The 24,424-nt window shown below is 48.4% G+C and overlaps 9 protein-coding genes across 9 annotated transcripts; 6 read left to right on the plus strand and 3 right to left on the minus strand.

Annotated features, from left to right (window-relative positions):
* Positions 1 to 44: 44 nt before the first annotated feature.
* Positions 45 to 930, plus strand: EDB93DRAFT_1090597 (uncharacterized protein; the record flags this gene model as incomplete). Its single annotated transcript, XM_041446283.1, has 2 exons — positions 45 to 206; positions 259 to 930. 2 exons carry the CDS (start codon positions 45 to 47, stop codon positions 928 to 930), a joined length of 834 nt encoding a protein of 277 aa, XP_041304745.1.
* On the plus strand, positions 898 to 3,477 carry EDB93DRAFT_719916 (uncharacterized protein). Its single transcript, XM_041457214.1, has 4 exons — positions 898 to 978; positions 1,029 to 1,094; positions 1,151 to 2,003; positions 2,060 to 3,477. The coding sequence occupies exons 1-4, from the start codon at positions 963 to 965 to the stop codon at positions 3,306 to 3,308; spliced, it is 2,184 nt and encodes a 727-aa protein (XP_041304746.1). The 5' UTR covers positions 898 to 962; the 3' UTR covers positions 3,309 to 3,477.
* A 1,097-nt stretch (positions 3,478 to 4,574) lies between these two features.
* EDB93DRAFT_1253329 (quinon protein alcohol dehydrogenase-like superfamily) lies at positions 4,575 to 5,766 on the plus strand (the record flags this gene model as incomplete). Its single annotated transcript, XM_041453438.1, has 3 exons — positions 4,575 to 4,894; positions 4,935 to 5,556; positions 5,614 to 5,766. 3 exons carry the CDS (start codon positions 4,575 to 4,577, stop codon positions 5,764 to 5,766), a joined length of 1,095 nt encoding a protein of 364 aa, XP_041304747.1.
* A 2,096-nt stretch (positions 5,767 to 7,862) lies between these two features.
* Positions 7,863 to 12,304, plus strand: EDB93DRAFT_1090613 (uncharacterized protein; the record flags this gene model as incomplete). The annotated part of the gene is made up of 12 exons (XM_041446286.1): positions 7,863 to 7,946; positions 7,996 to 8,138; positions 8,216 to 8,320; positions 8,377 to 8,499; positions 8,567 to 8,690; positions 8,753 to 8,923; positions 8,987 to 9,152; positions 9,284 to 9,918; positions 10,096 to 10,609; positions 10,868 to 11,083; positions 11,138 to 11,626; positions 11,679 to 12,304. 12 exons carry the CDS (start codon positions 7,863 to 7,865, stop codon positions 12,302 to 12,304), a joined length of 3,396 nt encoding a protein of 1,131 aa, XP_041304748.1.
* Positions 12,305 to 12,754: 450 nt separating this feature from the next.
* EDB93DRAFT_1230831 (uncharacterized protein) lies at positions 12,755 to 14,122 on the minus strand. Its single transcript, XM_041451283.1, has 3 exons — positions 13,920 to 14,122; positions 13,416 to 13,855; positions 12,755 to 13,362 (listed from the first exon to the last, which is right to left on the minus strand). The coding sequence occupies exons 1-3, from the start codon at positions 14,040 to 14,042 to the stop codon at positions 12,885 to 12,887; spliced, it is 1,041 nt and encodes a 346-aa protein (XP_041304749.1). The 5' UTR covers positions 14,043 to 14,122; the 3' UTR covers positions 12,755 to 12,884.
* EDB93DRAFT_720269 (uncharacterized protein) lies at positions 14,091 to 16,614 on the minus strand. The gene is made up of 3 exons (XM_041457217.1): positions 16,449 to 16,614; positions 14,946 to 16,395; positions 14,091 to 14,889 (listed from the first exon to the last, which is right to left on the minus strand). The coding sequence occupies exons 1-3, from the start codon at positions 16,503 to 16,505 to the stop codon at positions 14,429 to 14,431; spliced, it is 1,968 nt and encodes a 655-aa protein (XP_041304750.1). The 5' UTR covers positions 16,506 to 16,614; the 3' UTR covers positions 14,091 to 14,428.
* Position 16,615: 1 nt separating this feature from the next.
* On the plus strand, positions 16,616 to 20,115 carry EDB93DRAFT_720149 (uncharacterized protein). Its single transcript, XM_041457216.1, has 11 exons — positions 16,616 to 16,882; positions 16,938 to 17,064; positions 17,113 to 17,791; positions 17,848 to 18,185; positions 18,235 to 18,326; positions 18,379 to 18,712; positions 18,765 to 18,846; positions 18,904 to 18,959; positions 19,008 to 19,094; positions 19,152 to 19,352; positions 19,410 to 20,115. The coding sequence occupies exons 1-11, from the start codon at positions 16,698 to 16,700 to the stop codon at positions 20,076 to 20,078; spliced, it is 2,850 nt and encodes a 949-aa protein (XP_041304751.1). The 5' UTR covers positions 16,616 to 16,697; the 3' UTR covers positions 20,079 to 20,115.
* Positions 20,116 to 20,151: 36 nt separating this feature from the next.
* Positions 20,152 to 21,844, minus strand: EDB93DRAFT_1242089 (tRNA methyltransferase complex subunit Cpd1; the record flags this gene model as incomplete). The annotated part of the gene is made up of 7 exons (XM_041451967.1): positions 20,152 to 20,561; positions 20,618 to 20,708; positions 20,763 to 20,821; positions 20,881 to 20,978; positions 21,030 to 21,132; positions 21,458 to 21,728; positions 21,791 to 21,844. The coding sequence occupies 7 exons, from the start codon at positions 21,842 to 21,844 to the stop codon at positions 20,152 to 20,154; spliced, it is 1,086 nt and encodes a 361-aa protein (XP_041304752.1).
* Positions 21,845 to 22,511: 667 nt separating this feature from the next.
* Positions 22,512 to 23,949, plus strand: EDB93DRAFT_1253335 (uncharacterized protein; the record flags this gene model as incomplete). The annotated part of the gene is made up of 8 exons (XM_041453439.1): positions 22,512 to 22,542; positions 22,596 to 22,621; positions 22,680 to 22,722; positions 22,771 to 22,855; positions 22,914 to 23,004; positions 23,060 to 23,194; positions 23,241 to 23,659; positions 23,718 to 23,949. 8 exons carry the CDS (start codon positions 22,512 to 22,514, stop codon positions 23,947 to 23,949), a joined length of 1,062 nt encoding a protein of 353 aa, XP_041304753.1.
* Positions 23,950 to 24,424: the final 475 nt, after the last annotated feature.

Raw genomic sequence — 24,424 nt, forward strand, 5'->3', positions numbered from 1 at the left:
AGAGCATTCACAACTGACCACATCCTACACGCAGAGCAAATGTCATGAGACAAGTATTGGGCGTTCTCCAGGACTCGACGATCGCGTTGAAGAGTGGCAAGGACAACCGGTCTCGCTTCTGGGGGGTGTACAAACGAGTCGCGGAGGAACACGACGGCGAGTTCCTCGAGCGGTACACTACAGACATGGACATCGTCTTGATCTTCGTAAGTTTAGCGCGCTGACCTTTGACGCGTTTTGATACTGATGTTTGGCCAGTCTGGTCTTTTCTCCGCTGTCAGCACGTCTTTCATTGTCGCAATGGAGTCCAATCTGAGTCCCGACCCCAGCGATACCACGAATGCCCTTCTGAAGCAACTCGTTCAAATCGGACTCGGCAATCTCGCTGCAGCGGGTTCCACGCCCGCAGACCCAGCATCTACGTGGTCGCCGAGCGCGCCCACCCTATGGATCCAAACGATCGCATACGCAAGCTTGTCAACGAGCTTGCTCGCCGCATTCGGGGCCGTGCTAGGCAAGCAGTGGCTCGGGTACTACAAGTCAAACAGATACGGCCGGGGCTCTCAGGAGGAGCGAGGCAAGCGCAGGCAAGAGAAGTTCGACGGCCTCGTCACATGGTATTTTGATGCTGTCGTGCAATCCTTTCCGGTCTTACTTCAAATCTCACTTCTTCTCTTTGGGATTGCCCTCGGCGCCAATATCTGGTATGAGCAGCCGAGCGTCGCCTGGGTCATCATCGCAACGACGATCTTCGGATTTCTGTTCTATTCCCTGACCGTGATGGCATGTTTGATATCTCCCGCTTGTCCATTTCAGACACCGATATCGACGATGTTGCGCATGTTTCACATCGACAGTAAGATCATTTCACTGAATTCTGGCGGTGGTTCACCCTCTGAATCAACATCGCAGAGGTTCTACGCCCGGTGATCAAACGAGTGTCCAATTATTTCCAGCAGTTCATGATGTCACTGCACGGTGAGTTATGTCTTCTTCCATTTGCACAGGTTTTGACCGTTTCATGTCAGGCGTGCTGGAGCGATCGCTTGCTATTGTCAGGTTGAGCTTGACCCGATTGTCTGAAGTATTTAGAGGTGGCGCGGTCTTATTTACTATTACAAATATACTCAGTGCTCACTTCACTGCCCAGGCCCTGTACATGTGGCCGGCACATTCGCACGACGATCTCTTCAGCAGTTAATCACCAGGCTTCAGAACTGGCTGTCTTTTGTTGTTTCGCGCGTTTCGACAAAGGTCGTGGACTCAGAAGCACAAGCACTCGACCTGAATTTGGACACTTTGTCGGAGGATGAATACGCGGTCACCCTTCCTGACATACCCACCAGCAATCTTGAAGCACCTAGCGTCAAATGGCTGCTCGAGACCTCTACGGATCCTGAAGTGTTTCTCGCCGCTGCCAGCCTTGTTCCGCAGGTCGAATGGACCCTGGATCTTGACACCTCAGATATGCTGTATCAGCTGTATGATACTTTCACAGACTGCGTCGGCTTCGATGGAAAAATTATGCCATCGTTGGAGGAGAAGGCATCAGCTTGTCTGATGGCTATGAGTCATCTCTATTATGGCCGGGTTTTTCAGGTATATCCTGACCGTGATGAATTTCTTGGTCGCGGGAGAAGAGACTGTGACTACGATGTGTTATCCCGGATGCAACTAGTAGACATGGGTGGGGCCAACGACATGGTGCTTAGGACGACTATGAATCTTTGCCTTCCAGAAAATGACAGGGGTATGTCTTTGTGGTATCCGTTACATGGATGTCCCGACTCTGTCATGGAGTGGCTGTCGCATTCCCTCACTTACCACTTTGTCACTGGGCGAGTGCATCAGGATATAGAACGATTCGCCATAGATGTGATATCAGAACTGCTGTCCTCTTCGTCCTCCCCGTCGAATCAAATCGTAGCCAATTGCACTCTTCTTGCTTGCGTCATGGTCGGGGTCCAGTTTGACAAGAAGGACATAGTTCGTATCGACAAAAGGTGCCATTGACTCATTTGATGCTTCTTCTGCTATCACTAACAAGGAGATTGTATAGTTCTTCCCTGCCTCAATTCGTGAATGCACTTTTGGCGAAGTTTCAAATGGTTCTTCGGGAATACGATGGAGGCGATCTCGACAAAGACAGTACAGGAGTTACACGCAGGGCATGGAAACTCCTCGACGTCATTTGTCTCATGCTTGAGTCTGCCAAAGATCACTATCCTACGAGTCGTTCAGTCGACGTCATGCGGAACCTGGACGCGTGCCGGAAGATCTATTCACGACTCAGGTCACCCGAACAAAATGATCCCTGGGAACTGTTGAAAGCTCTGAAAAATGGACTACGCTTCACGCTCACTGCTGCCAAAGTATCTCGGGACCCTGCCCGCTGGTGGCATAGCTATTATTTATGGTCGGATGATTCCCATCCACCAGAAGATTTCGACTGGTTGGTGGACTGCCCCGAGTACATTTATTACAACGAGGAGATGACATTTGACATCCTTTTGTTCCTGGTGGTCATGAAAGCACGCTGCAGCCCTGCTAAACAACATCAGTTCTTCAAGAGCCTCATTGCCTGCATGGGCAGTAACATGCCTAAGCATTTACGTTATATTGCTCTCCGTGCAGCTCACGATAATCGAGAAGCAATTGCTTCAATTGATGCCATCCACGATGTGGAGTTGCGAGACATGATCCTGACCGAGTTATCCCCCGCTATCCTGACTGCGGTTTGTCCGCAACCAGGCACAACATACTCCAGTGATGATTCTGACAGCGACTTGTGCTATCTTGAACTGCTATTTGCTCTCACAAGGAATTCCAATTGGCACCCCCATTTGTCTAGGGATCACCATATAGATCGATGCATTAGCATTATTGCAAAGTGCCGCCTCGCCGAGCAACCTGCATTTTACCTTGTCGGCATTCTCCTGCGAATCGCACCTGAACGATTGTCGGTTACATCGCTCGATTCTATCATGGTGCAACGGTGGTGGGATGTACTCGACAATGCATGGTTCAATCTCATCGTGACTGAAGACATACACTGTTTCGAGTTACTTCCTGTCCTTGTGGAAGGCACGAAGAAGCATATGCAGATTTCTCCGGAATATGGTCTCAAGCATCTCACTGAAAAATTGGATGCTGTTCTCGAAGTACTGGAGAGGCGAAATTCAGAGCAGGGAGAGGGAGAGTGCATCGATATTGCTATGACAGAGAGTATCGTCGCTGTGAAAGAGTTGAGGACTGTAGCCGGCGAGATGCTTGAGAAGTTGATCGACAGTGAAGGAGTTATTCCCTGATGATCACGGTACTTGCATGTTGTGCTAGTATCCTGGGACCGGAGGAAGGGATGGAGCAATGCGCGAGGGGATAAGTATTACGACTAAAACAAATATTGATATTCGGTGTGTATATATTTCATAGGAGACAAGTCGACTTTGTACGATATCTAAGACTACTACTTTCTCCCGACCATCATCATCAGTGAAAGATATAAAAGCATATAGTACAAACCATCAGCATAATTCTGCCAATCATCGCAATCATATTTGACCTTTACAGAGGAAACGAGTGTTTTGAGTGGTATTGGGTACGATAATATTCCTAATTACTCGTGGTGTTAGACTTTACAATAAATTTACCACTGCACTTGGTCGTTTGAATTGCATTTCCGACAGGAAAGGCTCCCAGGTGCCGATGCAACATTGTTCTTGCAGATGTGATGAATGATGACAGTCGAAAGTACGAGCGCAGCCACATACACCAAGGGGCAGACAATCGGGGTATTCGTCAGCGTCGACGAAACGAGTCTACGGACCGACTGTAGCATTTTATTAGCGTATCATGAGATAAATGCTGGATAACATCATACACTAGAAGTCAATCCAAATATAATTTTTCTCCGCTCATCCTCTCATCCCTACTGCTGAGCCCATAATGAGATAACCTTCCTTACAACATAATCACTAGAAGCACAATGTACTTCCCTCCTAGTAGTATGCACGTACCTCTGCTCCGCACCTGTCGCATGCAATGATAGCTCATCGATTCGTCGACGTGTACCACAATGTGTTGTGTTATCTTCGTGGAGGGAACAGTACTATTTCGAGTCCGGAGCATACATGATCACGCGGGCTCTGAAGCGACTTTACTAAGAGTAAGTGTGAGATATCATGTTAACCACGACAGTGGGCATTCCGTATACGCACAATATGGTTGCTAGTATGCCAACATCAGGATTCGGTGGATGATCGTTTGATCGTGATGAAGACTATCAGCCTGATGCGGTCGTGGACTTATCACTCGCAGCTGGAAATTGCGAATAATACGGACGTGGACTCATCGTTTGCAGCCGAAACGTTGGGAGTATTTAGACCTGTCAAATGAACCAGCGCGGCCTTATCAGTGCATCCAACACAAAAACCACCACCCATCTTTCCATTTTGCGACCAAGTAAGAGACAGAAAACCAGGTGAGAATTTACTGGATACTGCTACACCCACAATTGATCGCGAACTGTGTCAAAGCGAGACTTGATACCCCGGGAACCTTACCAGTAACAAGTTATGGCTGTTGTCCACGAGAAAGGTTCAACTCCCAAGTATGAATTTAAGGGTCACGAGAACGTTATATGGGGTTGTGTCTTCTTGCACGACAATGTCCACATCGTGAGCGGATCACAGGATGGCACAATGCGAAAGTGGAACTGCGATACTGGACGTCTTGTCGGTAAACCATGGAGAGCTACAGGGGGAGAGATAAACGCACTGGCATTGTCACCTGACGGGAAGATAATTACGTGTGGGAGGGCGGACGGGAGTGTTCAGCAGTGGACCACCGACGGCAATATTATTAGTGGTTGGTGGGGTCATGCAAAGGCGGTGCGGTCTGTGTCGTGGTCTCCAAACGGAAATAATATTGTCCAGCGGGTCCGATGATGGAACAATCCTGATTCGAAAAGCAAAAAGTGGAGTATTAGAGGTTGCGATTCAGCCGCGGCGGGAGCGCTGGTTTGACCCGGATGAGGACTACACCCCCTCGCAGGTATGGAGTCTTTCCTACTCACCGTTGGGTGATAGAATTGCGTCAGGCGGGAGTGGCCATAGAATTTACATCTGGAACACGAAAAACGGCAAGTATGTCATTGGACCTCTTGGAGGGGGGAACGTCGTGACTTCGTTGGTGTGGTCATCGGACGGCAAAGAACTCTATTCCGCCTCCGATAATTTCGCACGTGTTTTTGACACCATCACAGGCGAGCTGCTTCATCGCTATAGACATGACGATTACCTATTCTCGGTCGCGCTTTCACCTAAAAACAATGTCCTGGCCTGCGTGGGCTTTTTCGGTATTGCACAGCTGTGGAACACAAAATCCCACAAACGCGGCCGATCGCTTTGCCAGGATCGTAAAACCAGTCGTTGTGTGTCATTCTCACGAGATGGAAGATACCTAGCTTGTGGTGGATACGACTACAAACTGACTGTCTGGGTCGTCAATGCTCCCAAACCTTCGCACCACCAAAATCAGTCTGAGCCCCCACCTCATGTCAGTACTCATACTTGACTGCCTGCCTTTCTCACATGAACATCATCATGATCACAGACTAATGCTGCAAAGTCGTCGAGTTTCCCTCGGCCCCCCAAACCATCCTTAGCTCGACGCTTCTGGAACATGATATCTCGACACCACTCGCCGGTGCACCAGTCTGTTCCACAAAAACCGCCCAAGCGCCCTCGTCGTGCTCGCCCGAGGTAAGCAAAAATTGCCTGTTATAGACAATTCAATGATGGGAACAATAGAGTCAGGTCGTAATGCTCCCAAAACGCAGGAGAAAGTCATGGGCAGTAACGTGCGGCCGCCACTACCACTACGATTCTCCAGTAAGATCATGTCGGTCAGATTTCTCTATGGGTTTAGCAGCTTTCTTCATCTTTTCTTACAAACTCTTCTATTAATGATTACACTTACTTTTTCATCAGTGTATGTTATCGTATGCTCAGCGTCTGGATATTCTTGACACTAGGGTTATCTATTATTTTGATTCGAAGTCAACGTGTAACGAAGTCACCACCGTAATCCAACAGTACAGTGAGATAGCGAGATCTAGACCTCAGAACCAGTCACCAGGAAACAAAATAGCAAGTCAGATCGACGCTCTTGCCATTGGTAACCACTACGAGGATCACGCATTATATGCATTATGTACTCCCAAAACGCAGGAGAAAGTTTCGGGCAGTAACTTGCGGCCGCCGCTACACTACGATTCTCCAGTAAGATCATGTCGGTCAGATTTCTCTATGGGTTTAGCAGCTTTCCTCATCTTTTCTTACAAACGCTTCCATTAATGATTACACTTACATTTTCATCAGTGTATGTTATCGTATGCTCAGCGTCTGGATATTCTTGACACTAGGGTTATTTATTACATATTTCGATTCGAAGTCACGACCGTAATCCAACAGTACAGTGAGGTAGCGAGATCTAGACCTCAGAACCAGCCACACCAGGAAACAAATTTGCAAGTCAAATCGACGCCCTTGCCATTGGTAACCACTATGAGGATCACACATTACATGAGCACTGTAGTACCGCCCGGTAGCGGGTTGGGCTTCTAGAAGAGACACTAATCGACCACTGCATCACTTTCACTTTCACACCGGAAAGGCTCTGTCGAGGTTACAACTATTGCAACTTGCAGCCACGTGCACGTAGTATTTGCAGGAGACTTGACGACAGTATTTCCGTCAGTCGTCTCAATAACCCACTGCAAGAACGCACTCGTTATGTTTGCACGTAGGAGCTAAGTAGTTGCTTGTTGGTCGAGCCCGTGGAGGACTTCCTATCCAAGAATAGGATGGAAAGTAAGGCGCTCCTCCCAACTGAGAACTTCATTCACGTGGGATTGCCAAACAGCTCGGGGACTCGAGCATCATAATTCCAAATTAGCTTCTATATGATGTTTCAGCTGTCGTTATGAACAACGGTGTCGTTGGGCTGCTGAGCTCATAATCAAATGTGCAATCAGCTCGTAAGTGGGTCTGGGAGAGATGCCCTCGCACTGGAAATGATGCTAAGCTTTTTGATCCACCTGGGAGGAGCATATGTGGGCTGTCCAACACTCAGCATACAAGGATATTCCAGCCTCGTTGTTTGCAAAACATCCCAGCTTACGCTTTCGCGATTCAGACCCAGATATTGAGCACCAGGGATTATCAGGTCCAAAAAACCTGTTCAACTGTTGCACAGTGGAATGCACCTTCTATTCAAATTAATACATGTGATTGACAAAGTCGTCGCTTGAAAATAAGCTTTTTATGATTTTGAGAACGTATTTAGCCTGAGCAGTCGACTCACCGTAGATGGAAGAACGCCCTGCTTGGCCCAGATTATAGTACCGCCGGCTTTCGGGTTTCCTAGAGGCTCAACTGAGATCTATACTATTCCGTGTATATACGTTCCGTGCCACGTACGCGGTGGTGGTAGTTGATCTAGAGAACGGTCGTCAGCCAGGCACACCAAATTGTACAGTGCATGAGAGAATGTTATTGATAAATTGACGGGTAACGTGACTGAGAAGCAACGACGCGTTATTTACTAATATTTGGGTAGTGTTCGAGTGTGATATGTATATGTGAGTTTGTGACTTGAATAAAGCTGTTCCACCAATTTTCTTGTTACTGACTCGTTAGCTCTGACTCTGCTCATTACAGCAGACGACGACGGTGTCTCGGTCTAACTTCCTCTGATTCTCATTCACGTTTACCAGTGTACTTGTATACCATTACCATTCCCAAGTCTCATTACATACCACTTGAAGCATCTAACCATCAATTCATTACTGTCCAGCAACAATGACCACGGACACCTCAGAGGCCAACGACGTTTTCTCTCTCTCAGATCATCTTCTTGCAGAACGTCTTCAGTTCGTCAAAGAGGTACGTCTTGTCTCCCCTCTTCCGAACAAGTTAAATGAACGTCATATAGATCGGCTTCGGAAACTGGGGCAGCGTTTGGCTGTGCCGTCCCAAATCCAGTTCCTCATCCAACAAGCATAAGGACGTCGAAGTAGCTGTTAAGCTCGTCCACCGCTCCAAGACCAGCACAACGGCTGCACGCGTGCGTTCGCTGTAAGTCCGCTTGCCTCGTGTCATGGTTCGTCTGACACAGATCTTTGACATATCTTTACATCTTTATTTACACGTAGATGGAACGAGATGAAGATCGTGCGCTCGTTCAAGGCCGACCCGCATCCCTCAATTATCCCATTTCACTCGTTCATCATCACCCCGTCATACGCGCTTATCACGATGTACGTCACTCGACGCTTTTTTAATCTTATGGTTGACAAATCATTTTGTATTGCAGGGCATATCTACCAACCCTCGTCCCCGTCGAGGTATCCGAACCCCGCGCAAAAGAATGGTTCCGCTCTCTGTTGAGTGGTGTCCACTTCCTGCACGAGCGTGGGGTCGTGCATAACGACATCAAGTACGTTAACAACCCTTTCTGTATCTTTTGTCCTACAATTTGCTAACCAAATTTGCACGCGCCACAGACCTGCCAACATCTTGCTCTCCCACAAGAATATACCCGTATTGGTTGATTTCGGGTTCGCAGAGAAGTATGACCTTTCTTCTCCAAAAGCATTCCACAGTAATTTGACATACGGCACCCCTGAGGTTCGTATTCTCTCCACTCTATTTTCGCGTTTACGTGATACTTAACTTTGTACGGTGTGAAGTACCTCTCCCCAGAACGCGCCCGTGGCCTTCCCCATGACACCCGGAAGTCTGACATCTGGTCACTCGGTGTCACATTTTTCGAAATATTGATTGGTCGCACCCCATTCGAGTATGAAGAGGGCGAGCAGTTTGCAAGCAAAGCCGACTTGGAGAAATACTGGAGCAGGACAGTGAGTATCTTTCTCAGTCTTTCAAATCTAACAGGCAAACAATTGATGATGCTCATCGCATAGATGCGTGGCAAATGGGTAGGCGCATACACCATTCCTAGGCCTGTGGAGAAGCTGCTCAAGCGCATGATTGTTCCTAATGCTGATTTGAGGTGTACGGCGAAACAGGCCATGGCTGACGTATATTGGCAGGCTGCAGTTCCAGACAAGCTTATACATAGTCCGTCGCGTCTCACCCTCATCAGAAGATGCATACTTATTATTATTATATTATTACAGAGAAATCCACCTCTACTGCCGTTCCATCCACGAAGCAGACTCCCAGCCATACACTTTCATCCTCGTTCACATCTCCCCCAGTGAAAGACACATCCACTCCGAAAGATGCCGTACCCAAAGATGCGCCTGTCTCGCGGCGTCTTGACATTTCGCTCCCTTGGTCTTCCAATTCTCGCTCTCCCTCCCGCTCCTCGGTGTCTCGCACACCTGAAAAGGAGATCCAAGAGGACACCCGCGTCAACGAGAGGCACCACGCACGATCGAAATCACAACCCAAGCTCCGCTCACCCTACCCTCACGCGGATGGATATCGCCAAGGACGGAAGTTGTCGACTGTACAAGGATCCCCTGTTGTCAAGGGCGCAAAGAAGCTCGGACCTACTCCCCTCGCTTCCGTCGATGCTTCCAATACGAGTCGTAACATGAACATCAGCTCCGGATTTTATTCGCTCAATTCGCTCACACCAGTCCCGAAATCACTTGGATTGAGGACGCCTTCAAATCTCGCTCTGAGAGATATGGATGGCGGAAGAAAGAAAGGCGCGAGGACAGGGAGGGAGAACACGCCACGTGCAAAAGAAAACTCGCCAGTCGTGGACGGCAAAGGAAATACTCCCCAACACAAAGGAAACTGCACACCCAAAATGAGTGGTCGTAAACCCTGTTCGCGTTCTCGAGCGAATGTATTGGCAGACTTGACGGGTTTTGCGAAGAATGTGGATTTGGGTGCTCATGGATTGCCGAAGGCGAGGGCGAAGGGGGCTTTGAGGAGTGTTTCAGACTTGAGGAATGTTTCAAGGATGGATGTTAGGAGCGCATCGAGGCCGGACATTCGTGATGCATCGAGAACGGACATTCAAAGCGTATCGCGGACGGACATAAGCATCGGACAGAACACGTCGAGGACAAGTCTGAACGACCACCACAACGCGTCTACTCCAGACCTCGGGAACGTATCAACAGCTGTAAATGTCAGCGGTATGGCCAATACCACATCCTCAACCGTAGGCAAAGGCAGCGTGCGTGACCGTATGCGCGAGTGGGAGCGCGAACGCGAGCGGTTACGGGAGATGGAAAGACTGACAGAGATGCAGCGCGAAGCTGAGTCCATTATGACATCAGCCAACGGAAACATTAACGGTGATAATGAGACGGAGTTAAGCGACGAAGAGGTAGAGTGTGCGATTGAAAGGGAGGAGGCTCAGGAAGCGCGTCGTTCCCCGGTTTCGAGCGGCCAGAAGAGTCCCTTGGGGGTGCACATGAAGGATGAAGTGTTGACAGAGGAGACGGATAGTGAAATCGATCCGAATGTTACGAGCTATCGTGCGGATTTGAGCTCGGAGCATATAGAGATTGCGAGGATAGGGGTGAGGGCGAGCGCGCAGTTGTTGGAGATGAGCAAAGGGAGTGTTTCGGTGCTTGGGGTGGACAGGAGTTATTCAGCATCGACGGCGCCTGGTGAGTGGTTCTTTGCATGCATCTTGTCTTGTATGCTGACTGATCGTGTGCGTCCAGCTGAATGTAATCTGCCAAGTGAGATGTGCCGGGCGAGTGAGTCTGGATTTGTTGGACTCAAACACAGCGTGAAAGCTTCTATTGGTGTGTCCCTCCTTCTCTAATCACCATCTCTCTGTTTAACTCTAAACTTTTATGACACAGACAAAGGCGTTCGGATGTACAAGTCCTCGACGCTTGGGCAACTCACGGGTGGTCGTACGACACCTGTGTGGTGTGCTTCCCCGGAACCCATCGAGTTTGAGCAGCGCCGCTCGGGTGAAGCTGGAAGATTCAGCTATGAGGAAATTCGCCCAGAGAATTCTGCTGAGAAGGAACGAGAGACAGCTCTTCATCGAATGAATCTCTGGATTCAGAATGTTGAGAGTAAGCTTATTCACTCTCGTTCACGGGTGCGGGGCTCATGCAACTCATTTTCAGGAGTTGTTGAGGAAACTCGCCAGAACTTTGCTTTTGCATCCACCAGTATCACGCCACCTCCTGCACTTCCCCTCTCACCGCCCATTTCACGTTCTAATTCTCAGGCGCTCAATGCTAATATATCGCGTTCATCTTCGCGCCTTCCAAAGCGCATGCTTGCTGCAAATGAGATCTTTTGTGATGATCCTAATGCGCCGCTGTCTCCTGGACGATCGGCACTCGCGGATCAGAGCAATTTGCTCTCGGGGTATATGTCTCCCGATAACTCCGGCTTCACCCAGCGTGCTGGTGTGTCTACCATTAATGTGCTTTCTCAGACACCCCGGCGCCAGCGTCGTGCCACCATCTCGACGCGCTCGCCCAAGGCCGATGAGAATGACATGGATGGGTTGGGCTCACCGTCGAAGAGAAGAGAAAAGTCAAGGTCCCAAGGGAATTTAGACCGGCATATCAGGCCTGTAGATAAGCTGGAGTTTGATCTTACGAGAGGTGGGTTCTCTGCGTGCTGTGATGAGCTCAGTTGCTGATTTTTCTTGAATAGAAACAGTAGTAGCGCCTACGCCACGGTTGTCTGCCATACTCGATCGGAAGATGTTCATCGCGTCTCCAATTATGCCGTGGTCTGGCGATGTAGATGAGACAGAGATGCAAACACCTTACCCTATCAGACGACGGTCGATTTTGTTCGATGACACTGATATCACCGCGTCTCCTTTCCACGTGGAACCTTATCCACCGCGCAAGTCTGGGGAGCAGATGGTCATCAATTCGCCTGACCTCCGTCGTGTGGAAGGCGTCTATGACCGCTTCCTTATGTCTACCACAGGCGTCAAACGCGTCGGCAAGGGATACCAATCTGACAACCTCCAACCTGTTCACACTGCATCCTCTACTTTGGAGTGTAAACCAGCAAATAACAATCCACGTAACTTCAACATGTTTAGTTCTACTCGACGGGCGATGCCTCAGCCAGTGTCTAGCGATGACATGTGGGGCAATGCGTCTGTGGATGAGCTTGGTGTCGTGGCCTGCAGTGCAGGCACGTCACGCTCGTCTAAGGAGGATAGCAAGAACACTGCTACTGCTGCACTCGTTCTCCGCGCGTTCAAGGCGATAGTGCCTGGAAGGACGGTCTCCAGAAGATTGTCCCGCACTATTGTTGCCTGATTATAACGAGTAAATTTATTATTCATCTTGATTTCTTCTCATTTCCTTATTTCCATTTCTCATTCATCAATTACGCTTGCATAACTTTTTGGTTCTAATACCAGTGCGCATGGTTGCCGTTCTCCATGTCATTTCTCTGTCACTATGATTGACCTCATTCCATTCCCCTCTTTTGGAGCATTGCATACCCGCTCGTCATCAAGCTTTGATTGCTCTTATCTATTGCTATTGTCATCGCATTCATCCTCTTTCACATTATCTACACCTTCAATATCCCTCATGCTCACGTCATTTGCACGATTTTGTCTACGCATCACGCACTTCACGAACGTTTTGGTCATTGCTTTTTATGCTATTGTTTCACATCTCGCAAACGTTGTCGCATTTTTCCATGTTGCTCCGCTCGGAGGTACCCTGATGAGTGTGAATGTAAGAGTATTATATTTAATTCTGCTGAGATAAACGTCATGGAGCGGACATGATGGTCGGATGGAACAATCCCAGATACTTGATATAACCTGTGCCTTCCCAAAGAGCAGTTTGTTTCCTGTCTTAGGTGAAAACACACAGCACCCGCGAATCAAATTATGCAACGCGAATATTCCAACAAGGACCTAGTATCACTTCCACAATTGCAACGAGACCCAAATTTCAATGTTGGGAGTGTGTATAAAAACGGGTGAGTCGTTTTGCGTTGCATATCCAGAAGCTGATCTTTGCCGAGGATGCAGATGGTTATGTCTGGTAGGGCTAGAACAACTCGACCATTACCCTCGAAGATTGTTCTTGTCGGCAAGCGGGAGCAGTAGTAATAGGCGCAAGGAAGCAGTTCCAAGCAGTTGGTCTCCCTGGCAAGGTTGATGACCGCAAGGACATTTTTTTGCGCGGTCGCGCGGTCGTCCTGATATCTTGGATCATCGAAAGATGCGAGTGTCGTTGGAACGCTACGCTTCAGTCGCCGAAGTGCCAAGTCACGCAATGGTTCGATCTTATATTTCGTGCTGAGCCGAAGAATGGCGCATAAATAAACGAAATATTGCGCGTTGTCCTCGAAGTACCTGATTCATTAGATCAGTTTGGAGTTACTGAGCTTTGAGAATGTGAAGCATACGATGTCTCATATATCGTAAGGAGGAGCTGCTGGAGGTCTCCAGCATCATCTCTCAGTGCGACCACAGGGCACCCTTCATGTGTTTCTGTGTTTTCTGCCTGATGTTGAAATATGGTTGCAAGAACAGAAGATTTTTGGCTGAGAATAGATTTATGCACACGAAAGAAGTCATCTCCGGCTTTCAAGACAACGCTCCCATCATCATACCAGAGGTCGTTCAGATGTGGGGGTGGTGATTGGGACTCTTCGATATCGTTCAGATGTGGGGGTGGCAGTGATTGGGACTCTTCGATATCGTTCGAATGCGAGAGTGGGGAGTGTCCCTCAGGCTCTGAGTCTATGTCAAATAGGCTACGTTGCTCTGGGGCTAAGGAAATGCCACAAAATTCTAGTTTCGAGGAAGGCCGACCACCGAGTTGGTAATCTTTGACCCGAATTTCCTTGATATCAAACAAGGTGTGAGACACGAAACTTTACATATGACGGGTAGTAGTAGCTACTCACCTCCACCAAGACAGCTGCGTCCACAAAGATAGTTTGTAATTTGATATCTTCACGTTGTTCAACTCTAACAATTTGTGAGAAGGAATGGCCAATGGTGCTGGGGATATCGCCTGTGTCGGACATGACAAGTAGTTATGATGACATCATCATTGGGGATAGCTGACTTTCAAACCTGCTGACCATGACTTTTGGTTGTGAATCTACCGTTGGTCTCTTCACACCTACGCTATTATTTGCACGATTTGGTCTACGCGTTTTGCACTTCCAATTCATCCGAGTCCTTGTCGATGCGGCAGCCTGTCTGTTGCTTTTTACATAATTTCCCCTAGCCGGACTAAGCCGCTATCACATGGGCTTTGCCGGATGAAATACAATGGAATCTATGTATATAGGTGGGTCGCAGCCCTAGTACGTACAAACTTTCCATTCGCCGCGACCCGTGGCGTTGAACTATTCAGTGGGATAGTCACACTTATCGTACAATACTATCTGCTTCGCTTCATGACCCATCAGTTGGCAAAATTTCTGAGAGGACTATTGTTGGCTTCCTGTCCCGGTCTGCCACAGCATGTATAGACGTAGGTGGCGTACACGCGTGATTGTTGCTCGGGAGGACGTCCCAGTACTTGAAAAAGTGGGATGGCCCGCAATACCGCCTTTCTCGAAATTCCACCCGGAATGAATGCGCGAACCAAGACAACCGGTTCATCTATCCTGGCAACGTGTTGTCGTAGACGTTTCCAATTATCATTGGCGTAGTGTTCGCATCGACACAAGAGCTTGAATGGGCTTGGGTTAACACCTCTGGAGTCGAAAGTGATGTTTGGTTCTCCGTGAGTGAGGTCTAACTCTATGACGTTGATTTTGAGCCCATGATTAGCGATACGCGCTCTGTGTTTCTTCAGCTCGTCTTCTATGACGCAGTCAAGGAATTTGAGGTCGCGATTCGATATGCTGTTCATCTCTCCGACTGTAAGATGATGCTAAGCTTATGCGGACATTGAACAAGCACAGTAGGACGCTCACGAGACCAAGCAGAACGTTCTTGAACTCTAGTACAGTATGCTTTGTGTTTCCCTCTCCTCCAGTCATACCGCTGACACGATTTGCTGCAGTAATACGTATGGAGACATCCCCCACACCGCTTGAGCGTACCTGTCGACACAGTTTTTCGGCACTGATTATGTGTCAACAACGTAGCACCAAAAATATAGACGATCCGACACACATTATCGTTGTGGCATGTTTGTACATGAACTTTTTCAGGACCATGGTAGTTGAGTGCTTTTCTTCGTTCGGTCGTTTCTTGCAGACATACCCAGCCCTCATATAATTTCCCACGTTTATCCAGCTGCTTGTCCAGTCCAAGGTCGATTATTTCGTTCACTGCTTTCGCTATGGGCAGCAGCAATGATCGGTAGACAGTGTATGCGGGGATGATCATGTGAAGTATGTCGGAGAGTGCTTCACGAGCCTTGTCGTTGTCCATGAACGGTATGTACCGTTCAGATTTCAGCAATCCTTTGATAAGATCTGACCGAATGGCTTCCGACATCCATGGATTGCCATCATTCTCTTGCATACGAATCCGCAGAAACAGTGATGCGTTGGAGATACACCTCGCGGCATATGTGAGGTTTGCTCGATCAAAAGACCGTCCAACGATAAGCTGGATGACGTGCGTGATTTTTACTATTGCTCCTAGAATTAATAATGCCCGGCGCATGTCATCGCGGAATGAGAGTGCTGTAACGATATGCACATCCCATGCTATACACTCTGGATCCAGGTACTGCCGTTCCATCTCTTGCGACAAGTGCATGAGCGCAATCCTCGACGCGGTGTCCGCCCGTCCATCGAAAGGAATCAAAGCCTTATCCCAGTCGATCGGTGATTTCGTCTCGTGCGAGATTAGGAAGCAGGAGTTAAGGACAACAGATTCACGATATGCATTGAATTGACCCGTGTGAGATGAGAATCGAGCATCTGTGGTTTCAAGGTTCCAGAGGGAAAATATCAAGGGCATCATTTTGGTATCCGAGACCACCTTCTTCGACCAACCACTCAACATCCTATCGCGGGTCAACGCCAAAAAGGTCACGACGGCGGTCTTGCAATCCCGGCGGGTGTTGATGGCAAACGATTCCGCTTGAATGAATTCCTCATAAATATATAAGATCCAGCGGCGAATGTCACCCCAGTGACTTAGAAGGTCTGCGATGAGGCCACTCGCCATCTTATCGTCTGATATCCAGATGAAAAATGTGGAACCGATAAAAGTGAGGGCAGCACATGGAGCTTCTACATCATCTGCTGATGGGTCTTCGCCGTATGGGATATGGATAGCGTCAAGCAAGAGGTAAGCAACTTTGATCATGCGCTCATATTGGCTCGGGAGGCAAGCATGATCTGACGCAAGGGTTGCTAGTTGCGCGATTGCTTGAACAGATCCTTGTGTCGCATTTGCAATGAGGTTCTTGCATGGTAGGCGTAAGATATCAACAGAGCGACTGCTGCGTCATGGCTCACCTCGAAATTTATCTCATTGAAGCGTGGAGCAAAAGGCATGCCAGTTGGCAGACGCATATGTTGTGTCGATAAGTAATCTCTGGACCAGCCAGTGTGAATACATAATACTTCAAGCCGCGGAGTTCATAAATACGTAAGCGAGCCCATCAATACACACCACGTGATGGACGCGGCGCCGTGACTACCAATTAATCGTGACTCGCGGAAGAGGATGACGTTTGGCTCTTGTCCACCAACCAAGTTTTCGCCATGATGCTAGACTCTCGGTCGATACCAGGAGATAGCAGCGAAGAAGAATTTGAATGGGAGGAGGTCGATGTTCCTCAGCAAATTCATGAAACCAACCCAGACTTAGAACTCCAGTTGGAAGGACCGGTACCACGCGCGAATATTGAAATCACCTTACACTCCGGGACGAAGAAGGATGATTCTAAGTTGCTTTGTACTTTCTACATATCATCGCGTAGGTACTGACATCCGATCATCCAGGAAGGCAGCCGCAGCCGCAGCACGAGCTGAACGTATCTTGAGGACTAGAGCTCACAAAGTCCATACAGTTTGTCTTCTTGCAAATGCAAGAGTGCGGAATAAGTGGCTGAACGATGAACTTCTTCACGTAAGTGGCTTGTTCTCTCTAATCGATTCGACCATCAATGCCTTTCAGGCTCGATTACTCTCCTTAACACCACTTCATCTTCATAATGGTCTTGCTCTAATACACAAGTCTCGCATACCCGACCAGAATAAGCGAGGTCGATTATTTGAGGCTGCCGTTACTCGCTTGGTGGAATGGTGGGCGGGCACATTTTTCAACGTTCTTCCTACGGGACACATCAGGAACAGGACTTTCGACGAGAACGAGCGTGATCTTGCCCTACGTGGAAACACAATTTTTGAGGACGAGGAAAGCGACGACGTGGAGCCTGTTCGAAGTCCAAATAGTCTTATGAAACACGCCTTGATGCAAAGTGGTTCTCGTGATACAAGTGCACAATTGTTCACTGCGTTGTGTCGAGCATTGGACATCCCTGCTAGATTGGTTGTTAGTCTTCAGAGCATTCCATGGCAGTCTGGTGTCGGAAAACCAAAATTCAAAGCCGCCGACAAAGGTCGTCCACCGTCTGGACAGAAGGGGAAGCAGAAAGCCAGGGACACTGATGTTTTATCGCAAGACAGTGATTTCGAAGGTGCAAAAGAAATCAATTCTCATTCACCAGCAGAAGTTCTAGGTGACACATCCCATGGGGAAGCTTCGTCTCAAGCCAAAGGAAAAGGGAAAGCGCGGCCGGTCATCAAGCTCAGGAAAACCAAGGGCTACTCTGCAAATCGAACGAATACTAGAGGTATGCTAGATATTTCAACCTTCGACACATTAGAAGTCATGCTTGTGCTTGAATAGCTCCCCTTGACCCTACAACCACTCCTCCTGTGTTCTGGACAGAGGTTTTTTCACGTGCAGATGGCCGGTGGCTTCCGGTCGATCCAATTCGTGGTTTTATCAACAAACGCCATGTTTTTGACCCCTCCGCTGAGAACTCATTCAGGACTGGAGTACCACAAGAAAATCGCATGACTTACGTGGTTGCCCTAGAAGAGGATGGTTTCGGCCGTGACGTGACACCACGATATGCCAAAGACTATACTGCTAAAGTGGCGAAGGTGCAAGGAATTGGGATAGGGAGGCGAAAAGAGTGGTGGGACAGTCTCGTGCAGCTAGTGACCAGGCCCTATCGATTGGTGTGTCATGTCTTCTATGCCTGTAAATGCAGTCTCACGGATCGTGTAGCAACGCGATGATACCGAGGATACAGAACTGCATAATCATCAGCTTACCGAGGGCATGCCCACCACACTTGCCGGATTCAAGGGCCATCCTTTGTACAAGCGTAATTTCACCTTCTTCACGCATCATACTAATTTCAAAGTCCAGATATGTCCTCTCACGGCATCTGAAGCGTGAGGAGGTTATTGATCCTCCTGTCGAATTGGGCAAGTTCCGGGGCGAACCCGTGTATCCTCGATCTTCGGTAATATCTCTGAAGACCGCGGAAAACTGGATGCGCCAAGGGCGTGTGGTTCGAGAAGGTTGCCAGCCTATGAAGATGGTCAAGCAACGTGCTGTCACCATTGGCCGCAAGCGGGAAATGGAGCTTGCGCTTGAGAAAGCAAGAACAGATATTCACGATGGAGATGGCCAGGAGGACATGCAAGGTCTATACGCAAAATCCCAGACGGAACTTTACAAGCCCAAGCCAGTCGTTGACGTGTGTTTAGTCTTAATGACTTCTGGCACATGACTGATCTTCGTGTTCGCAGGGAAAAGTTCCCAAGAACGATTTTGGGAACATTGATCTGTATGTCCCGTCAATGCTCCCTGAGGGTAGCATTCATATCCCGTGTGCGTGATGAAATCGGCGATAGCTGCGACGCAGAACTTAATTCTGATTATTTTCAGTCAAGGGCGTTGCCAAAGTAGCCAAGAGGCTTGGCTTTGATTATGCAGAAGCAGTGGTGAGCCTTTCTCTTGCACGATTACTCGCGCGCTGACAAGCTCTCCAGACTGGTTTTGAATTCAGGAATCGGAGAGCTATTCCGATAATGGAGGGAATTGTTGTGGCCGAGGAGAACGAAACCATCATAGTGGAGGTGAACTTACCACATCACGGATCTTGCTGGGTCCACTAAACTCAATTTCGTCTTCAGGCTTATTTGGAAGCCGAAAATGACGCAGAAGAGAAAGCGCATGCCAAACGTTTAGATCAAGTTCACAAACGTTGGATACGTCTCGTGCAAGGGCTTCGAATTCGAGATCGTCTCCGCAAGCAATATGCATCTAACACGGATGATGCAACGCCACAGCACTGGTTGGATACGCATAATGCTGAGGCACATCAAGGCGAGCAAGTATGTTTGATTTCCATTCATACTTGAGATTTGGATGTGAACCTAATCTCTCCCCAGCAACCAGGAGGGTACCTCACCACCGCGGACGATGTGGTGAAGCCGTTTCATCTCCCAAAAGATCAGCACACAGTTTTGCATTCGTCCTTACTTTCTTCGACGACCGGTGACGATGGCGCCGAAATCGACGAGGCTGTACCCGAGCGTAGTAGTGTTGCGGTGTCTGATACACATCCCCGCGATTCGCCGCTTCATTTCGCCCAAGATGTGCAGATGGGGGAGGTATCTGCTGACTTGCCTTCTCGGCGGAGTAATGTAATGCCTAAGTCGATGCTCGAGCTGGCCGAAGACGACTTGAGGAGACAGGCCTCGGAGATCGCTCTTCCTGATGAACCTGAACGTCAGTCGTGTTCTACTCCCGCCGGGAGGTCAGCGAGAGGCGGGCGAGTGAAGGCGCTAACGAAGAGTGGTACTAATACCCCTTCCAAGAGCAACTCGTCTGTAGAGCGGAAAAGTAGAAAGAAGCGGATCAGAGAAGATACCGATAGCGCATCAGAGGACGATCATAGATTCGACAATGCACCTTCTACACGTGATGGGAGTTCTGTTAAGGGAAACCCAACTACGACGCCCGGCAGAGTCCTGCGGCCTCGCCCGCAGAAGAACGCTGCTAAATTGCGTGAAGAAGCTGAGTTAGAACGAGCGTTTAGAAGAGCGACGGCAGAGTAGATCCGCTCGAGGGGTTTCTCCGTACTTTATAGCTTTATGTTTTATATCGCCAGAATACAATATACAATTTTATTTACTCTCCAATGGTGACAGAACCCGAGGGAGCTGTAGGTACCAGCCGAGCAAAAGTTAAATACGACGTGTGGCCCCGAACGTCGGGAGCCACCTTTGAGACAGATGTTTTGATTTGTGATGGTTGGTTGGGAGATTGGCCAGGGTCCACCACAGCATTCGGGATATCACGGATACCGACATCCTCCTCCGCCAATTCTTGAGTTTTGAGCCTTTTCCCTCCCGTATCGTCAGTGTCCATTTCCTGTAAATCATCCCGCTTCCTTTTACTCGACCTTGCGATCTGATGCTGACGTTTGTCTTCACGTTTTTGTTCCAATTTTTTAAGCTTCTCCACCGCTTGGGTTAGAGGCTGTAGTGATAGTTGGTGAACCTCGTGAGGTCTCAATAACGTCTCAAACATCGTGATGTCTAACAGATGTACACGGGTGAGACTTCTACGTAACATTCAACATTAAAAAACATACCCGTGAAACCTGAATCATTTAGGGCGCTAACTGTTCGAAGGACTTGCTCCATGCATGGACTAAAACAGCATATACGAGTAGGGCTAGTTTTCTTTTCATTTCCGAGTAAATTGGACATGTTGATTACTAACAAACAGTGGCGTACCTTCAACGCCTTCTTGGCGTGCTCAATAGCGTCCCATGGAGCCGGAAGGTCGAGGAATACTGTAGAAAATGGATAACAGGCTCAGGCGATCACTCTGTATGATATGGAAGAGACATGCCTGCATCAACCGTGTCTTCAACTGTGAAACCGTCCTTGCACACGTTGCGGTGTGTGAGGGTGACAATGTCTGCCATTCCGTGGAGCGAAAACTCTTCCCTGGAATGACATTAGATTCTTTACTATGGCTTAAAGCGGAAGGCTGCATACCGGGCCTTGCTTGCGCGAGCCTCGTGAAATTCGTATGACCAAAGATGTCCTACCGACCCTATGGTCCTTGCGATGGAGTGGGAGAACGATCCCGAACCAGTACCTGCGTGACGTACGTGGTGAATTAAGGGTTCACCCCACGGAGGTCAATTTTCCGATTGGCACAGGCATTTAGTAAAAGGCAATGAAAGGGATATGAACACAAAAAGAGATAGACAGAACAAGTTTGAATCTGAGCCACGTTGTTAATCTGTTCATCAATCGAGAGGACACATCAATGCGGCGTAGTAAACAAGGATGGATGAAGACTAGAACGATGATCCACGTGTCTTTTTTTTCGCTGTGACCAAACTAAAAAAAGTGGCGCAGCATTGTGAACGATGGCAAAAGCAGTGTTATCCGCTATAAGTCCAACTTTTAACGCTTACCTGCTTCTATGACACTGCTTCCACGTTTGATGTCAAGCCATGAGGTGATAAACGCGATATCGGCAAGATACAAGATCTGAGTACGATGCGGAAGTGCCATCGTCCAAAGCTCCGGAGTGGGTCGAAGAACATGGATGAATCCTTTGCCATTGCGAGATCCTACTTTGGAGCCATAGGGAATTCCAACAAGGTCTGCATGCCGGTAATATCCAAACCTGGAGTTAAGGTCCTTCCCTGGAGTTATGAGTAAAGGTTGAATGAGTTCTCGAGTCTGACATAAATCAATTACAGGTATGTGAGCTACCCTAAAACTTCAAAAGGTGAGACACGTGCCTGCCAGATGATAACGAGGTCGCCTGCGGCGACGTCTCGAGCATTCGACCACATCTAATATTTTTGGCTCAATAAGAAGAACACGATTGAGCCAATGACAAGGTGACTACAAGCTTGGGCCGGGTCGAGATTGCTGAGTGGGCTATTACTACCCGGGCCTGTGTGAGAGATCTGTTAAACCCACGATCATACTGAGGGCAGAAACTGACAGCAAGTGTAGCACTAGACGTGGATTCTGCTTCTAGTCCTGGGCGACTCCGATTCCCACTGAGACCTCCCCGCGTTGTTCAGGCGTTGCACGGTTTGAATGAACCTGGCGTATGAACGAGGATAATGTTGCCTTATGTTGTTTAGATCTATCGTGTTCATTACGGAAGCATATCCTTTTTGGAATCAATGATAGTAATACTCAACTAATACTACTAAATAATGACACTCAACCCAATCACCTCAAATCTCCAAAAAATAACACCATGACTCTGGTAATTCTGTTCAAGCGTTCCTCGGGTTTTGAAACCCTAAGTCTTCTCTGCAACGGAGAGATAAAAGCACTGTTGACCCCCGACCCTCCGTAGCCTTACTTCTCTTCGTCGTCAGTTCTAACTTCTGACGGTACTATTTGCTGTTATAACAAATCAGTTTAAGGCTCGCATATTCAATTCGTGCCTACATAACGCACACTTTTTATTGGCCAAGGAAATCCATCAGACAGTGACTACCTATGGAATCAGAGACACCACGCGTTTCATTCAGTACGTGCCTCCTTACCTCAGGCCGTATGACACAAGCTCAACGTTGTGCGAAGTTTCCATCGTAGACTTCTCTGAGGATGTAAGTTTCATAATTGACAGCGCCTGTCGCTGGCCCCGAATAAAGCCCTTTTGTCTAGGCTCGCTGGCTGTTCCTTACTGAATCAGTCTCCGACTTGCTAGGTACGACAATTGCCATTTAGTGCTCCTCTGACGTTAACGATGCTGTAGGCTTTGAACCCCGCGAGTTAATAGGTCGCCCTGCTTTGGAGCTTGTACATCCAGACGAGTTCTCTCAGGTAAAGCAGATGCACTAGTACGTTGACGGATAATATTTTTTCACTTCCCGATGAATGACCAAATTATGATTTTAGCGATACTATCCACGAAGACAAAGCCGCTGCTCTCGCATATCTTCGATTAAAGCATAAAGATCCCTTCAAAGGATACATTCTTTGTGCAGTCGTGAGTAGTAGTCTTGATCCTTTATTTGACTGTTTGATTTATAACTTCGGTTCAGTCTCGGACCGTCGTGCACAGCGTTATAGTAGGCAGCGTATCGTTTGCCTCACCAGGCGGGAAAGCGCTCCAGAATACATCTACTGCGCAAGAAGTTGAAGTTGTCACACCTTCTGCCAAGAACTTCGAGCTCAGGGTAGGCATCGTTCTTTATTCATGACTGCTTGTCTAAAAATGAATAGCGATGGGGCGACCCTTCACCGATGACATCTAGTCCCAGTATATCCGACCTCACTTCACGAGCTGGCTGCCTTTCCACAGACACGGACACTAGCGATTCATCATCAAGCCGCAGCCGAGGCAAGAAACCAACAATAATTAGTTTTAATCCTCTACCCCCTCAGTCCCTAAGATCGGCACTCATCCTTGACCGGTTCTCGATTCATTGCACGGTCCTCTACTGTTCCAACGACCTTCTCCTGTCAACTACCAAGGTTTTGGGTCGAAGTTTCTTTGATTTTGTCACTAGTCGCACAGAACATAGCGTACGCAGCTGGATCGATGTCATCAAATCATGGGGCGTCAACGATCGAGGGCAACCAAGCGATGGTGGCTTCGGTTTTGGTAAATTTGTGCTGTTACTTGCTGGCAGAGATTCAAGGTATTGACCGGCTATTTCCGCCCGTATCTCGTTCTCGTTTTAATCACCTGCATTCAAGGAGTGAAATTGAGCAAGATACGCCGCTATCGCGGCGCAGGCTCGGAGACGCAAGAATCAACTGCCGAATGCCATCAAGCCCACGTTGCGCCTCTCATTCATCGTCTTCCCGTTCGCGGCCACCGTCCTCGATGTCTTCATCGACCTCTGATCAGGAAATTTCCGTTGACGCTATTTTCTCTGGACACTCGGACGGCATTTTACTGGTACTTCGTCCAACTTCAAAAGCATGATTTCGGGCATCTATACCACGCACTCTCTGTCATTGTATTTTCGATACCATCCTTTCCTTTGTTCGTCTATGTACGCTTTTTGCTGTGTCTTTTTGTTCTGATGATGTATCATTCGAATCCGTCCAGTGCGATACAAATTGGAGTTCATAATTTATCCTCGCGGAGCCATCGCTGGAATGACTTTTTCGGTAGGTATGTTCATTGTATATCGTAACACGCACATGTGCTGGCACATCACACGACAGATAATGTGCAATGACATTCCCAGCCTCTCTCGGCACTATTGGCGTTTATGTTGCGCTCACAGAGCGCCTGACCGGCGCCCCATGCGGCTTTCACTTTGAGCCAGATCAGTACAAATGATTCACGCGCGTGGAAGGGATTCTGAAGATCAGGTTCACACTGGCAGGAATATAGATTTGGCCAGCATAGGGATTGCATAGCCTAGCATGCTGTCAGGTCCTTGACAGGATCG

Source organism: Suillus bovinus, assembly GCF_016758785.1.
Source record: "Suillus bovinus strain UH-Sbo-P2 chromosome Unknown EDB93scaffold_57, whole genome shotgun sequence".
Taxonomy (NCBI): domain Eukaryota; kingdom Fungi; phylum Basidiomycota; class Agaricomycetes; order Boletales; family Suillaceae; genus Suillus; species Suillus bovinus.